This window comes from Amphiprion ocellaris, chromosome 8 (genome assembly GCF_022539595.1).
Source record: "Amphiprion ocellaris isolate individual 3 ecotype Okinawa chromosome 8, ASM2253959v1, whole genome shotgun sequence".
Lineage (NCBI taxonomy): Eukaryota > Metazoa > Chordata > Actinopteri > Pomacentridae > Amphiprion > Amphiprion ocellaris.
The window spans coordinates 25,309,969-25,328,167 of NC_072773.1; the positions used below are offsets into that span (position 1 = coordinate 25,309,969).

Here is an 18,199-nt window from a genome sequence, read left to right on the forward strand (position 1 = left end):
CAAGCTGAAGAACCTGATGAACCAGTCACAAAAGATGAGAGAGAAAACAGTTTCATTACAGTAAAGGAAGTGCAGCGAGCGCAGAGCAGAGAAGACATGTCAATGCTGAAAGTCTCTATGCATATTGGTGTGTGTGTGTTCATGCCAAATAACAAGTAAAATCTGGGCTTGTGAATTCAGAAGCATAAGGAAAAGAGCTTCAAACATCATACATTTCCATACAAAGAGAGTCATGCTGTTAAAACCTCTTCCAGTTTTTCATTTTATATTACTTCTGTGCAATTCGTAGCTTTACAGTTCCTCCCCGGCAGTTGACATTTGAGAATAAAAATAAAATACAACACAGGAGCGGGCTACGGTGTTGGAAGATGGCAATGGCTTCTGGCACATATTGCAAGTTGAAGGTCCTGTACGATGCAGTCTATAAAAAGTGTTTTCTCTTTGTCTCCCTGTGTTTGTTCTTGCTTGGTCAAGGTCCCTCAGAGGGTTGGCTTGTATCTGCCAGCGGAAACAATGCTTTCAAGGCTGACTTCATTAGATGGACGCCCAGGAAAAAAAGCTTTTAAGGGTGCTTTAAAGAAAATGTGTCAAGCAACCTGGCATATGGTGTGTACGTGTTTGCGTGGGCGGGTGAGGGGTGTGTGGCGTGGAGGGGCAGGGGCTGAGGTGTCATGTTTAGTTTCATCAGCCGAGTGCTATGTTTCAGACATCTTGTACGGCGCAGTCCAGGGCACTCTGGGAAATGGTGCAAAAGGAGAGGCTGCTACACAGCTAAAGGAATGTGGTCGGACAGCAGATCATAATTTGGTAAGATGAAAGAAAGACAGGATTTGCTGTTCCACCTGGGAACATCCATCCTTCCATTCATCCACTATTTATATACCGCTTAATCCTCATTAGGGTCGTGGAGGGGGACACACACACTGTGGACAGGTCACCAGTCTATCACAGGGATACATATACAGACAAACAATCACACTCACATTCACACCTACAGACAATTTAGAGTTATCAATTAACATGAGCATGTTTTTGGACTGTGGGAGGATGCCAGAGTACCCAGAGAAAACCCACACATGCACAGGGAGAACAAACTCCATGCAGCAACATCCCAGGAAGGCCGGGACGTGAACCGGGGATCCTCCATCTGCAAGGCGAAAGTGCTAACCACCAAGTCACTGTGCAGCCCCACCTGGGAACAATGCACCAACAATTAGTCTATAGTCTCTCTGCACTCTCTCAAATGGTTTAAATGACAAATGCTTTGCTTTAAACCTGCATTAACAGATTGTTTCTGACAATTATGGGCAGCAGATACCAGCTGTAAACATCTCTAGCCTTTGAACACCATGTGAGTTGTTATGTGTTAGCTAACGAGACATAATCAGACACACTGAGAGAATCGTGGATGACCTTAATATGATCTATTTTCAGAGTAATTGTACAGATAATGTCATTAAATGGATAAATAAGCAGTTCTGTCTAATCTAAACATCCACACCTCATGTGAGTTCAGCAAAACTGGATGCATTGTACATCTTGAAGTTGTAATTTATTTTTAAACCACAAGTGGCGAGCTGACCAGCATCCTGAGAGTAGCATTGTTGTGAATTCCTCCTCCCGGAGACATTGTGGACAGTGAATGCAGATGTCGCAGTTAATGTTTACTCTGGCTGCACAAATTAATGACGCGAGTTCTGTCTCCAGTGCCATGTCAGCATTTCACTTAATCCCTTTTTTGATTCATTACGGAGCAGTTGCCTGTGCAGAAGTCAGAGGTTCACTGGACTAATTCAACAGTTTTTCTGTTTATTAGTGTACTGTGCAATCACTGTTGCAATGCATGGGGCTATTTGAGGCTGTGCTTTTGAAAGTAATCACAAATAATCATGTGATCATAAATGAGATTCATGATTCAGACCGTGGTCCGGGATTCTACCCCAAAAGACTGTAATATGATTTTTTGACCAGACTGCCAACATTAGTGCCATATTAGTGTCCATTTGATCATGGTAAGTCCAATATTCACTTTACTTTTACCTTTGATTTTGGTCTTCACCAACTCCTGACGGTAATCCAACTTCTCCTCAGTTCTTCAGTTAAATGCTCCACTATGTTCTCCAGTGTGTTGACAACTTTTCTGCAAACTGTTTGATACTGGGCCAACAGGGTTTATCAGAGATCTTTTACTAAAACCATCCGCTTGCGTCTGATAGCAACACTGATGAGAGCGGTGGGAGTGAACCAAACAAGTGAAGCTGTGTGTCGCACAACCAAATGAAGATTATGAGTACAGTGAGTTCACAAAAACACTCAAGTTAGGTGATAATTATATGTGAAAATGTCACCACGGGCAACAGCATTCACATATACATCTATTCGATCAATTAGTATTGTGGAAATACTGATTACAGCAGCTAAAAATATCTCTACAACTTGACAAAAAAAGGTCACAAGATCGGTTGTGAATCCTAACTACTACTTCTGAAGTCAAGATTGGACTTTCAACTTTGAATGTAATAAGCTGGATAAGGATTTTGAGTATTCAGAACAGCATTCAAAACAGTCATTAGAACAGCTAAAATTCAATAATGACAACTAATAAAAATCCACTTGCTGTGGAGGATTGTGTAATACAATCAAGAGCTTGTAACCTTCAGTGTATTGAATGTAACTGTAAAGATGAGGTTTACAAAAGGCGGCAGACAATTTTGCTGCTAAATGCGCCTAAAAGACTTTTTTTTTTAGCAGTCTTCTTACAAAAATGCAGTTCAAAGTACTTCGAAAGAAAGTTGGAATTTTGAAAGAGTAAAATAAAATATTCAATAAGATCCAATAAAATAAGTCAAACTTATGCCAAAAACTTGGCAGCAACAGTAAATTAGAGTATGTTTAAATTCTTTCTGGCTCCAATTATCAGTGGAAGTATAGCAACATGTCCTCTTTTGACCAATAGGGGTGCTGTAACAGGCAAAATCTTGCTCATACTCCAGAGCAGCTGGCTCTCAGCGCTCGCGGCCCAAAAAAGCACCAACACTGCTTCCTCCTCCCCTTGCACTGTGCTACCAGTCTGTATAAGAGACAGATTAGCCCTCCAAACACATGTTGCCATATTCCATGTTCAGTGAAACATGCACACGATCCTCTGCATTTAGTCCATATTCAAGAGACTAACCTCTGCCAAGCACAACATGCCTGTGTGCGCAAAGAGAGTTTGTCAGCAGAGTGGGATGAGACAGATGTGAGCTGGGTCTGGACAAATGTATTCTTTTTCTTCAGAGAGAGGAAGGCTTAGTGGGGTTGACTGCAGGGGATGGTTGCCCCACATCCCACCAGTGTGGGGAAGGGAGGCGGTGGTGGAACTAGACATGTTTGGGATGAATTGTGGGGGATGAGGAGAAGGGTTGTCAGAAGCAGATGTGACCCCCTCCTTTCCTAAATAAGTCATGCTCCAGATCCTTTTATCTACACATGCTAACAGGTACTAGTGAGTTCCCTGAGGAGAAATGTAGAGAGAAAAAGACGGAGAAGGAAAAAAAACTGAGAAAGAGACACAGAGAGAGAAAGAGCTGTGCCCATCACTGCTGCAAAAGGCTTAAGTGAGCTTTTCTCTAGCCATAGTGTAATTCTCATCAGACTCTGCAGCTCTGATTCACTCTTTCTTATTGATACTCAGACAGAAAGAGAAAAGGTACAGGAAGGTGATGAAATTGATTTGAAAGGAAAAACAGGTTAAGCGGGGATGTCGTTGCACTTATTCAAACTATTATGAAAGATGGAGGATAGGGAGCAGAAGCAAAGTGGATAGATATTGGAATTTTCAACAACACCTTTAGAGATTTCAGAGATTTTAGGGTGGTGTTATTTCTGTTTTTCTCGCACAGAGAGCTTTTTTGGCTTGCGACTGTGCACAGAATAAACCTCTAGGCCCCAAATATAAGACACTTTACGCAGTAACACAAAGACACAACCGCACGTAGACCGTACGCAGCAATGAAAATTTTACGCAAAATTAGCTTAATTCACACTCAATCCTACATAATCTCCCACAATAAAATAATATTCTCACACACATACCAGACACGCGCTTACGCACACTAACACTATGTGAACAGGAGTCACTGAGTGTGAAATGGATGCGGGCCCCCCCCACCCCAAGCCCTGGTGCCATCAGCCTCAGCCAGCTGGCGGTGGTCCCAGCTCTTCCCCTCCACGCCACTGCCTCCCCAAAACCCTGCACACTTTGATATCAGCCAGCCCCTGGCTACCCAGACATCTGGAAGTTATTATTCAACAGAGCACGCCACAAAGCGCCATTTCCATAATGAAACATCACATTTTGTTTCAGCGCCCTGCTTTCTCCTTCTGCTCTCTTACATGTTTCTTACAACTTGTGGCATATTTCTCACTGCTGACCATGTCCAGCACTTTCATTGTTTGTCCGTCTATTCATGGCTCCTCAGGATCTCCTTATTAGCTGACTCACTGGAAAATGAAAAAAAAAAAAGCTAGTCATTTGACATTTACCACAATGTAGTTTAATACTGAAGCTCATACCACAGTATCCAGTGAGTCCTTTGAACCATCCTGAGTTACAAAAGTGTGAAAATCAAGGCCGATTCAATAGAGGCCTATTCAGAGCCAGAACAACATACTTATCTTTACTCCCATGGCTCCTTTGTTGGCCGGTGTCCCATTCGCTATCCGTCTGATTCTACGTCCATTTGTTCTTTTTTCTCCATCTGCACTACTAAGAAAACTCATCTGAAAATGTTTTATTATTTAAATTTGAAGTGGATTTTAATGCTGGCACTGAAAATCTAAATAATAAAAAGTTAAACTATCTGGAAAGTCATGAAATGTCAGAAGTTTTTTAATGGTTTCATTTTTATCTTTCGCTGAAAAGCATGTACATAGTTCACCTTTTATTAGTGTAGCTTTGCTCATTAATGAGTTAGGATTAACAAAAGATTCAAAGCAATAGCAGGTCAGTTCAAAATGGTTTCTGAAGTCCATCAAAAATGAAAACATCCCTTTGTTTACATATTGTGGGATATTGGTGCAACAGATACAAACAACCACAAACTCCATCTATATTTTAATAAAATTAGAAAGGTCGACAAAGTCATGATAGGATTAACTTTTTTTTGGTGATCCACTAACTGGTAAACAGTGGGTGAAAAGATGCATTTTTGCAAAGAGACTTTTGGGGCACTTAGAGACAGTGAAAGCAAGCTGTAAACACATCAATGACTTATTACTTTTTAACATGTGGTAAAGTTGCCTATTTTAACAGCAGCACATACAGAGCAACATTAGCATTTATTTTATGTTGTTGTGTTTTGGCAAATGTAGTACAATACTGATCCTGTTTTTTACTCTGTTTTGGGTCTCCACCAAACCTGTGGAAAGCATATCTGCATCTTTGAAGGCTAAAAGCTCCATTATGTTCAACACCTTGCTGCTAAATTCATTTATTTACTGGTACTGGGCAAATACCGGGGGTGTTTAAAGCTGCCACAAACAACTGAAAACAACAGGGAGTGGGCCCCAAAACAAAAACAATGAGCTGAAAGAAGCTATAAATCTGGAAAAAATTTTCAATGGTGGCAAAAACCAACACCTTTAATGCGAGTCACGCAGGTCATTCTATGAAAAATCAAATCAGTGCATCCTGTCTCAAACCCTGAGAATCGTCACATTTGTTTTTCTTTTATAATAACATTAATATATAAACTGATGCCATGCACAATTTTACATTTAGCAGAGCTCAAATGTGTTCTTTAGCCTTGAAAGTTTCATGTGGCCATCTCCTGTACCAATAAGTTACTATTCGACAGAGCATGCCACTAAGCGCCACTAATGAAGTTGTGAGAACTCAAAAATACAGTGAAATTTTGACTCACCCCATTAAGAACACTAATGTAACAGTAACACCATCACTAATGTTGGATATATTTTACCTGATAAAATATACCCGATAAAAAATACTTTTCATCAAAATAAATGAAAGTATAGTAATGCATGGCAAATTGATGTACTCATTTTATTTTCCTTCATACATTTCATAAAATTCTGAAAAGGTATCATAGGGGGACCCTACGAAAAGCTCTAAAATCTGTGAAAATCATGTGATCACAATTGTATGGGTGAAAATCAGCCAAAGCTAATGTTATAAGGTTAAGAGCCTGTAATTCAAAAATGACTAGTATGAACTGCTTCACTAAATTTACTACAGTAATGCACATTCAAAAAAATCAGCTGATTCTCGGAGGTCAGGAGGGAACTTTCTCCAGTTTTGGATAATTCAATATGGAATGACCCAACATATAGGTGCTGGCTGTCTATGTCAGTCAGAGTTCAAAGCAAATGCAATCTTTTGTGGGTTTCTTTGGCTGATAAAAGACAACTGGTTTCTACCTGAAACTAAGTTTGCCTGTCGAGACCAAGTGGCTCCTTTTCAGTCATTACATCTTCTCAGTGACATGTTTGTCTCAGTTACATTTGATCTCATCAGAAACTTAATGACCAACTATCTGTGTGCGACGTCTACAACGGTAGTGAGTTAGTGAACACAGGCTCCTAATCATTTGAGCTGTCTCTGTCTAATCTGATTAACACTCACCTTGATATTGACTATCACATCTGGCCTTGTGCTTCTGTAGTCATGGGGATAGTTCAGTTGAGGCTGCTCAGTCTTCACATGACCTCTGACAGCTTTTAAATAGAGAAGGAAGAGCTGAGGATCCCTGGGGTATCCAAGGCACAGGATGTTTTCCAATAACAGCTTATGGCTGAGGGGAATCGTACTCTCCCCCTGCGGCAGTGTGATTCTATCGCTTTTACCCGTGTGCTACTGATACTTCTTTCTGCTCCAATCCCTCCCTCCCCTCTTTCTTTCTCTAAAACCCCAAGGAGTTTTGACCTGATTCTTGACTGTTACTATCACCAGACCACTGGAGAAAATGTGATGGGAACAGGAAGCTCTGGGATGATAATTGAAATTTGAAGCATGATATTTCGGCGTGTCTGTGCTCGCTGAGTGTGTGACTCACCTCATTTTCATTTTGTTGACGTGATGGTGGGTCAATCAGTGCCAGTTGGACCACAGTCTCCCAGACATGTGTGTGCGGACCACTTGCTGTAACTTTAAACTGGACTGGTTCATCCAGACTGGCTCCTTCTCCCTGGGCAAAGATGGATCCATCTGTCCTCACACTGAAGATGGGGTCACTGCTCTGGAAAACCACAGCTTCATTCCCCATGCAGTCGTCAAATTTCACTGTAGACGAGAGAAATTGAGAAGAATTTAGTACATTATTTCTTAAAGGAGTAACAGCAAAGACATGAACTTGGCATATGAAGTAGGAATGCATTTAAAATTGCTGTTCCAACTCACAAACATACACACACACATACAGTATACCTGCAGAGCACACATCCCAGCAGGAGGTAAATAGTGGAGTGACTGCTTTTAAGAAAGATCCTATCATTGTGCTTAGCCTGACGCTGGCACACCTCACCATTTAGTCTCCATTAGTTATAAGGTCAAAGCGTCCCGAGAATTACACTGTTGAGAATAATTCTGTGCAGCTGCATGTGCGAAAAAAATTGCCAAGTGATGCTGTGTGCTGTTAGTGTGGAGGAGATGAAAAGATGAAAAGAACGTGCAACCGAATTTATTTGTAGGCAGACCAGGCAGGATGTTTACTAATTAACTGCTAGAAGAAGAAGATCTGGTCATAATATAAGTAACACCCTTTTAAAATAAATGCATAATACATAAGGAAGACTAATATAATAACATGCAAAAATAACTTTAAAATTGTCCATGTCTCGTGCATATATATGTTATATATTTAAACTGTAATGCTCTGCAATATTGATTTTAGTAGAGTTGCTGCATTTAACAGTACTCCTGAGCGACAAATACTATGCTTTTAGCTTTTAATCTGAAGGCCAAATCGCTGTATTTCTTGTCTTTCTCCAGTTATCTCTGGCAGCTGGACTCAACTCTCTGCCATGAGGTCATCTGCCTTCACCATGACTGCCACACAGGTCGACCCGCCCTCTTCTTTCTGCACTTTGTGTTTGCACTGAGATGAGATAAACTGAAGGCACATAGGAAAACAACAGACAAAAACAATACCGTGCAGCACTCAACATGTCACTTCGCCGTCTCGCTGCAGCATATACTGCATTTCAGGAGAGCGTCTTATGGAGGATGTGGATCAATTTTTCACTACACTGATGCCAGGTTCGTTGCATATTTCACAAGTTTCTTTAAAATACGAACTTCGCATCGCTGCAAAGTCTTTTCTAAAGCCTTATTTCACACATCCAATCGTTTGCATTTCAGTAGAAAGTGTAAGTGTGCTCGAAGAAACTTAAAACCTGACCTGAGTGTTATGTAACGTTTGGTGCTGTTATAAATAAAAATAATAATGTTGCTGCTGTCTGGGTAGCAATCCATGCTGCAGTCTGAGAAACATCTCGCCAAAAATTGATTTGAATTGTGATTCAGTTTTACAAATTAAGCAAAAAGATTAAATAGAGGAAACTTGCACTGCACACAAGCTATTGTCTGGAAAACCACAAAGGCAGAAACACAGAAACAAAGAAAATCTCTTTGGTGGCACCGTAAACCAGCTCAGTTTGGGACTTTCTGTGTCATCTTGTGTTTGACCTCCTATGAAACTGTAACACAGCTCATGAGAAGATGAGTCACAGATGATTGTGGCCTCCTGTCTTCACTTTCATCCTCCCATAGGGTTCCTGCAGCCGTCCCTCTTGGGGATTACAAAGTCTAGATGACATCGTAGCAAACTTTGAGGTGAAGGCCACAAGTTACTGCTGTATCTTCCCTTTCTCTCCTCTCACACCTCACAACAGATGCAACAAGGTTCCCATTACAAAGAGTAAACTGGGTAAATCCGGCTTTTGGTTGTGTCTGGCCTTAAATATGCCTGTGATTATGCCAGTAACCTCCTCTCTGAAAGCCAGATGTCCAGACAGCCATTCAGAGCTCAGTCAGAGGAGACAGCTCTTCAACAACACTCTGGTCACCGAGTGTAGCAGGTGCTGCGCAAGTGTACTGGTCTAGACAGAAGCAGACAGGACATAAGAGATGGATTACATCAGCACAAGAGCCAGAAAAGCCTCTGCTGTTCATCAGAATGCATCCCTCTTTATTGCTGAATGTCTCTGCCCTAAACAAACCTCGACAAACCTTGCTTGCTGTTTTTTATTTGTCTCATTCGCTTTTCTTTTTGTCTAATCCCATCTCATTACTTCTCTACCATTATTTTTTGCAGATTTTCAAAGATTAGTTTTGGAAGGTGGTGGTGACAATAACAAACACACCAGTTGGCAAACATGTGTCTGTTCAAATAGAATTTTGGAAGGCTGCCTGAATATATTAACAATGAGTACAAGTAAAAAAATCACAAGCCAAAGCATGCTTTATTGTATTTCTAAGTGCTTGAATCCGTGAAACATTCAAACACCGGTTAAAAAAAAAATAAATAAAATAACACAAGCAGCAGGTGGTCTGTTGCCCCTTCTCTCACTGTCCTCCAATTATTGTCTGTGCTCTCTCTGAGCTAGGCACGCAGCCAACAGTGCAGCAGTAATGCGGTTATGGTTGGTAGAGGCCTGCAGGCTGGGAGGTACTGAGACACGGGGTAATCACAGGGGGTTATCTTGAACCACATTAAAGAAAGCATGTATTCCTGGGTCATTACTGCTATGGGAAAAGAGTCCAATATCAGAAATAAAATGTTAAGTTATCGGTCTTTATTTTAATATTAAAAAAAGATGAGAATAAGAAAAAGATACCAAAGAAATATGGGTGAAAATCTTTTTTTTTTTAAAGCAGTGTTTGCAGCACAATTACTCTGTATTATGGTTTTGCAGTAGTTAAAACATGATGGCACAACATGTTCTCACACCTAAATGACAGTATAGGTTGACTGCCAGTAACTTCCACAATGACATAAATGGTATTTCAGCATTTACAAATGAGATTAGAGAATGAGTGACCGCATTCAGTAGAGGTGGTGGTGTCATAAGTCAATCACAGGACTTTCAAACTGAAGAATGCAGCTCATGTCCCATATACATACAGAGTTTTGACTTATCTATTGTTGTTATGCACTGTTTTTTAGATTTAAGCACCAAAACTATTTGGTTATGTTTATTAAAACACTGTGGTTTAAGCTAAGGAAACACTGTTGTGTAAACGCTGTAGTGTAAACACTCTTTTGCATCTGCAACAAGCATCCTTTCCATCCTGCTCCTTCTAACAAGGAGCAACAGTCACCAAAAGTATGGAGATTCTACATGCACTTGTTCACATTCTAAGTCAATCAACCACTATTGCCGTTTTTCTGGTGAAGTTGAGCTACATGTCAAGAAGGCCACAAAGAAGAAGTTAAATGTGTGTGTTAGGATTTATACAGCTATATGTGCCAGCCCAGTGATGGGCTGGGGTCCCATCTTTTGGAGGATCAGTGGGACTGGCCCTGCAAAAGATGAGTATATATAGATAACAAAACGGAGTGAGGGATTGTTGACTCAAGGCTTTGTGTAGGCCAGAAAATGTGTTTACCTGAAGCTGTGTTCTCTCCTGCTGTGATTTCATATACTGCTCTGTTAACTGATTTTAAAAAGCAATAAAAAAACTAAATTTTAATTCAGTTTTATTCCTTAATATTTGAACAGCAAAACTAACACATGAAATCTGGCTGAAAATCAGTGGAAACTAATTAGTTTTATCTAAAAAATAAATCCATCTTTCGATGAAAATCAGTTAAGCCAAAGCCGATAAAGCCAATGAATAATAAGGCAAGTGGTCGTGTATGTACTGTAGGTGTATAATCAATCCTTGTGTAGACATTTATTCTCAATGATTGCCTGCATGTCCTTACAGTGACAAGCTGAACTAACTACAGCAATACCACACGCAAATGGAGTGACAGGCTGCACATACCGTACCCAGAGGGTCTTGTTCTTGCACCAATTAAAGAAACAGACAGTGCCAATTTTACCCTTCCATCAACACACACACATTCACACAACTCCAAAAGCTCCTCTTTCATTCAGCTAGGTCAATACTGCTATAAGAGAGATTATAAAAATCGGCCGGCAACAAAGCAATGAAGCCCAACGGCACAGTGCTGCACATTAACAAGTCGTCTAAAGCAATGAGCCCAGGTTGTGCATTGATCTGGTAAATAAGACAGACACCCCAGTGTGCCAAACAGCCAGCCAAGCACTTATCCATCATCTAGTCAGCCCCTGAAATCTAACAAATTCTACTATAGGAAGTGCGTTCCCACACAGCAAAGGGATACATTCCTCATCACGAGTGTCTGGGAGACAATAAAACAGCGCTTTGTGTGTTACTTGGATGATATCACATACTAAACCCAAACTTCTCCCCCTCTTTTCTAATTAAAGATCCCGACTTCCTCCAACCAGACAAGGACAAGGAGGAGAGGAATGCTGAAAAGAGATGTGACCTTCTTGTGGTGTTCTCTGGACAGCCTGACAGGAAGTAGCTGACAAGTGTTGAAAGGGAAGTGAGAAAGGGATGGAGTCGGGGGAGAGCAGGCGAGAGGGAGAAAGCTAAGGAGTGACAGAAAGAAGGTGAGAGGAGAAGGGGAGATGGGAAGGGCAGAGAGGGAGATGGATGAGAAGATGGAAAGAGTGTGGAGGTGGCAATCAGAGAGACAGTGAAATGAATGAAAGGACATTAAAGAGGGAAAAGGAAACGTGAAAAAGCTCGCAGGCAGATTGCAGTTGCTAAAGTGGAGATCTCCCGAGGCAGCGCAGTTTCTAGCTGTAGTCATTTAAATTGTTCAAAGTGTGGCGCATTGAATGCATCAGATGTCACCTTGCCCTACAAAACAGTACTTTTAGCAGCACTAGATGCTGCTGATCTCTGTTACAATCAGGCTCATTGTGGACAAGAGAGGAAGGAGTAGAAAGAGGAAGATGATGATGATGATGATGATGAGGGGGAGTGAGGACCGGGAGGTGAGCTGGAGGTGGAGACGGGGAGTGCAGCGGATGGAGGCCTGGCACTGGGCTTCTGGCTCAGTGAACTGGCTCTCGCTTACACATCCACATTGGAATGGATGGGATGCTCAGATGGCTGTTTAAACAGGTTAATTGGGCTGGCCTCCCGAGAGATCAGAACAGATGGATAGATGGATAGAATGAGAGAGGAGAGAAAGAGAGCAAAAGAGCGACAAAGGAAGAGCAATGGCGCTCAGAGAGATGGAAACAGAGGGCGGGATGACGAGATGGATGGTGAGAGACGAGTATGGCCACTGATCACAGGCACCGTGGGGAGTATGCAGTCTAATCAGAGTAGAGCGGAGCGCTACAGTGGGCTAGGCCCTCAGCGGCAGCCTAAACAGAGCCAGGTCCACTGTCCACCACTGATAGACTATGAAGGGAGTACAAACTTGTGATGGAAGGCAGTTTAAAGCGATGTTAGAAGCCCATCAGGGGGACTGACTCATTGAAGCCAATCATGGAGACTGGCTCATCTATCTATCCTTCCCAGAAACCTTCAAAAGGGATGATTGCAGGAACCATCTAAACCATTAGAAAAATACTCACAGTGTGAAAGCACACGCAGACAAAAAGTGAGAAGGAACATGCTACGGACGAAGAGTTGTTTCCAAACTTTGTATTGCCATCCAGGGATAGTGTAGCGAGCCTACATCAAACCAAATTTTTCAATATTCTTTTGGATAAAAAGAATTGGAGGATACATAGTACAAAGCACGCATGCATTAAGTATTAGACAAAACTAAAAGCTACTTATCTGTCAAATATGAATCAAAGCAAAGCTGTAGTATTAGTACAACTTTTCAAACCTGCTGGTGTTGGTTCACTTATCTGAGTATTTCATGTTTTTAGTGTATTTTATGTCCATATGCACTTGGGAAATTCACAGAATGAACTGCAGTCATGTTTGCCAACTACAAAGGCACAACAAATTCAAAAAACACTTTTAACAGGGTGAGAGTGTTTCACTCTTTTAAGTTCCCACAGCACAGGCAAGAGGGGCTTTATTTTGTTGGGAGGGAGTAGAAAACCTGCAAAGGAAAAAAAGAGTTTTATGTACTTATCAGTAGGTACAAGCTGAATGCTCATTTTGTGTGAGAATATGGCAAAAAAATATTTCATTAGCTCTTGAAAATTATGCTCCCATTCTCCGTACTTCTTTAAATTTCAGACATGTAAAAGCTTTGTTGTTTCCCAGCTTCTGTTCGTCTAAACTTTCCCAGCCTTGCTTATACAGCAACAATGCACTGCTGCAGCAGATTGTCTACCACAGAGTGAATGTAGCGTTGTGTGTGTCCTGGATATGGATGGCCTGTGGTGTCTTATGTAAAATTAAGCAGCTTTACTCTGTGTTTTGTTTGGCTGAACACCGATACACTTTACTTCACTGCTCCACTTTCTCTGAGTGAAAATCCAAAATGTCAGCATGAGATATTAGGCTGTAGATAGAGCTTGGCAACTTTTTAGCCCAAATCACCTCACTGGGTTTGCTATAGAATGCCATCTAATTTCTTAACTGAATGAATTGAATGGGAGAGGGCTTCGATACAAGGGAGAACTTAAGCAAGCACAAAGCAGCTAATGGAAGTATGGATGCACGCAGCTGTGTAACTGTGGGGGCATGTCTGCATGTGTGAATGTCATACACCTCCTCAAAACATCTACATTTATTTTAAACCTTCCTTTCAGCAATGCTTTAACACCAATTAAAAGTTGCAGCGCATGGACAGAATGATGCTGTTTGGACCTGTTTTAATTATTGGTTGTGAAAATTATCTTTTAGTTACAGTACAGTTTTTAAAAAAATTCAAAATCATTTGAAATTGTGGTGGAGTTTGGTCATTTGTATGAAATTGGTACTGCCAGTTGCTAGGCAGCTGTACAGCCATATTTCTGCCATTATATTGATATAATCACTAACCTGGATCCACAATTCACAATTTAATAGTGATACGAAAATGTTAAATTAGTTACCTAGCCTATCTGAACATATGGACCAATCAAGGTTATCTGATCTCAGAGCTGCTGGAGTCTTTGCATACACACCGGTGGCTAATCACAGAATAAAACTGGGAAAATATGCTTGCCTGTGCACATACTTTAGTTCCGCTTTGCCTGTTTAATCTTTGCTATTGTTGGAAGGACTGAAATTGTATTGAAACTCACAAAATGATGACATGCATAGGCTTATTTATTTTGGCATCCTCCAAAGGAAAATCACCAAAATAAGAGCTGAAAATAAAAATAGCAAAAATGTGTTCAAAAGGAATTTATCAAACAACTATTTAACTGCAAAACAATATTGTAAATATGACAACACCCACCTCATCCATTACATTGTTTAGCTGCATTAGCTGCCGCCTTCTCTAGCATCTCCACATAGCTAGTAGCACAATAGGTGGTAGTATGCATCTTGACTATGTTGACCGATTTTGCTTGTGTTGTCGCTCCCCCAAAGCCCCAATCTAAACCCTGGAAAACCTTGCTTACAACAAGGGGAATAAAACTTACAATTGTGCAAAGGTTGTGAATATACCTTGAGGTCCTTCTGTTTCACAGTGGGCCAGTACATTATGCCAGGGTGCATGTTTACATAGATTCACAGATCAATAATGCACAAGGACGCATTCACATAGCGTATGCATATTTACAGAGACCAACAAGAGACCACAAAGACATCGTATTTGTCTAATCAGCGTTCACTAATGGATGATTAGTATTCCTCCAAACAAGCACAGAAGTGCTTGATTGGCCTTCATCAATTCCCCGGCATCTCTCCCAGCAAGAGGAGCTGAACTGTTGCTTGGGTTTGTATCAGGACTCCAAGCAATCATAGCACGGTACTGCATGTATGAATAAGAAAAAACAGCACAGCATGAATTGAACACACAATGAAAAACACAATCTTCCTCAAAAAATGACAAACATATAATTTCCATATCTACAGGAAGTCCTGCAGTTATCACGATGTATCTACGTCTCTACATGTCCACAAACGGGCACCAAAGACTTGTATTTGTTTCAGTCTGTATTGTTTTTATTAAACATCCAATTCCCACTTCTTCTCATCCACATTGTGTGCTTGTGGTGAGATATGAGAAATTGAAGGCAGACTGAAAGAGACCGAGACGGCGAGAGAGGGAGAAAAAGAGAGAAAATCGAGTCTTTTGGCAATTAGGGCTAGCTTTAGTGGTGATTAGGAGAGAAGGCAGTGAAAGACAGAAAGGGATCAGGCAGAATAAAGCCTCTCCCAGGAAGCAAAAAGCCCCTTTGTAGTGAAAAAAAAAAGACAGGGAAATAACAGTAGAGCAAAAGTAAGCACAAATTTCCTCAACTTTCTTTGCAGCAGCGGATCTACGTTGTGCGGGACAGCGAGTTAAGTTGGCGTGGAGCTCGCATTCACAGACGCCCGAGCTTAACGCAGTTGAAAGGTATTTACACAGCAAACCACAGCTCATATCCCTACACTCCCCTCATTCCCTCGCAGCAGTCATTTGGCCTTTTTCCTTGCCTTTCTGTGGTCGTGGTTCGGTGCATTTTCTGGATCGATGGCCAACAAATTCAATGATGGATTTGATATGTACAGTATAGGTTATTGTTCCCTGGAGCCTTGGCCCAGATTTTGTATCACTCTGTACTACTGCAACACCTAAAGGCCTGCAGCAAGAGATGTGATACAGTCTGACCAATGGGACTTAGCACAGTGGAGTGCAGTAGATTGATTGAGCATGTGTGTGTTTGTGTAACATGGTCTGGCGTCTGGGAGGCTGCTCGAGAAGTTGGTGATAATATAAGGCTGTAGTAAGAGTGAGGAGGTGTGGTGTCTGACTTGTCTTTGAGAGTGTACAGTTTACTCTGAGAGTGACTGCTGCTGTCAGCGGTTTGCATCAAGCCCGGCTCTGGAGGATTTGGGTTTGCTTGCGTGCATTCTAATTTTGCTAACCTTATTCCACCTTTTTTGCCCGTCCAGTCTAGCCTCAAAAACCACCAACATTCAGGTGCCACTAGTCTGAGACAGCAATCTCAAGGTCAATACACCTTTGTCTGCATGTTTCCCTTCATCTCTAACCTTTACACCGATCAGCATCATCTGGAAAAGCTCACAGTCATCACCTGGTCCCAATCCACCACACCAAAACCCTGCATCTCTTCATATTTTCTGTCACAGTAGCAAACAGGAGGACAAGTGCAGCTGTGCTAGAATAAGAAAGGCAGCTTAGTACATGAAAAACAAAGGCTTCAACTTTGCTTTTATTTCGGTGTTTGCCTGCAAGCATCAAATATACTTGTTGTAAAGAAAAAGAAATCATTTTCATATTGTTTTCTCAAGCTTCCCCAAGGAAGCAAACAGCACGAAATTGCTTTCCCCAACTGCTGGAGGAAAAACAGGCTGTATTTCTCGAATCTAATCAACATCTCTCCATCAAAACTTTAAGAAAAGATTCTGCTATCCAATTTTAGGGGTCAGAGCATAAACCAGAGAACTCCCTCTAGCCTTTAAACCGTGGAAAAGCATACATGTAATTACACAATCTGTATGGAGGATAAGGAACAAGGTTTGCCAGTAGTAAGAGGCTATATCACTTCTTCTTTCAGTTGAAAAATAGCCATCGGGCTACGATCCCTGAAATCCGGGGTCGATAGTGGACTACTATGGCTGAACCATGCAATTAGTGGTTCTGAAGTTTCACGGAGATAGGAAGTCTGTTGAAAGTTCAGCACACGGCCAAAGCAGTGACACAACTCCACGAACAAGCAAAAACACTAGAAAAACCCAGAGCATTAATTATCAATAGCAACTGTAGAGCTGCAACATTATGGAGTAAATGATGCATAGACGTATTCACACACAGTGTTGTCCTTGAAACTGCAATACTTTGCATTGGTTTCCCAGTTTTAAAGTGAAAGTTGGTGTTACGCACCCGTCTAGGGGGAAGGTGCGTAGCATAATGTTTGTTTTTAAAAAAATAAATAAATAAATAAATAAGGTGGAATATTTTCCCAGTCCCCAAAAACAATGAACAGTTTGTAGAAAAATTACAAAAGGTTTATTTACACTATTTACAAATAAAAGAGGCCACCACATGGGCTATTCATTCAAGCAAAAAAAAAAAGAAAACAAACAAAATAATTGGATACAAACTAAGGAGGCATTATAGCACTCAAACAAAAGATCCTATCCAACAAAACCACAACCTCTACAAAAATATACCCAAGTCTAACAAACAAAAAACACACTATCTTAATCTAACCAAAAAACACAGGTATCATGGCAAAGGTTTGGAGTCTGGGAAAAAACAAAGGGTGCTGCTGTCAGAGAGGCCCTCATCACTGCCGGCCGCCAAGATTTAAAATGGTCTACAGCCAATCAGCGCTGGGTCCGCCTTGCCACCAATCAGCTCCTGCACACAAAGATCCACAAAGACAGAACACCCACTACCAACAAACAGAACGAAACAGACCACAAGGATGAAACAAAGATCTACAAACAACACAGAACACCCACTCCCAGACAAAAAAACATTTCAGAACTACAAACACAACATTACCGAAATACGGCCACAGCCGTAACAGTTGGATTCAACTAGTCTACTTTTTGGAGAAAAGTTGACTGCTGCTGCATGAATCACTTAAATTTTTAAAGTATATATACATTCAATCCAATTCTAAATCATAGAAACAAAAATCCAAAGATTCGTCAAAAATTTGACATTTTCTGTCAAAGTGCCATTGCCAATTTAGCTGAAATGGCTGATGGAAAAACATAAAAGTACCAAGTATTGCTAGGAATTGCAAGCAACACTGAACATTTGATGAACCATAACTATGAAAAAGTATTTCATTGCTTACCACTAAGCATATTTACAGAACTGTCCACTGTCTGAGGTCTTGTTTAGTTAAAAGCTTGCCCTAAAAGAGCACTCCACTGATATAGCATTAAACTCTACATATCACCATCAGACCTACAATACACGGTTTTTAAAGGATCAATATCTGTGCAGTGGACCAGAGGTATTGTCTTACACATTCTTCTTCACTGTCAAAATCTAATCTATATTACCCACAATGGAACTTGACCGTCAACATTTAAGTGACATCACTTGATGCAGACAGATTT

At 41.0% G+C, this 18,199-nt stretch overlaps 1 protein-coding gene across 1 annotated transcript in view; it reads right to left on the minus strand.

The window, feature by feature from the left end:
* The window catches only part of LOC111574184 (cadherin-4-like), a 232,095-nt gene that overhangs the window by 70,137 nt on the left and 143,759 nt on the right, over window positions 1–18,199 (minus strand). The window contains exon 4 of the mRNA XM_023278621.3: window positions 7,056–7,282. Within this exon, the coding sequence (XP_023134389.2) occupies window positions 7,056–7,282 (227 nt within the window). The remainder of the gene's footprint in view (window positions 1–7,055; window positions 7,283–18,199) is intronic.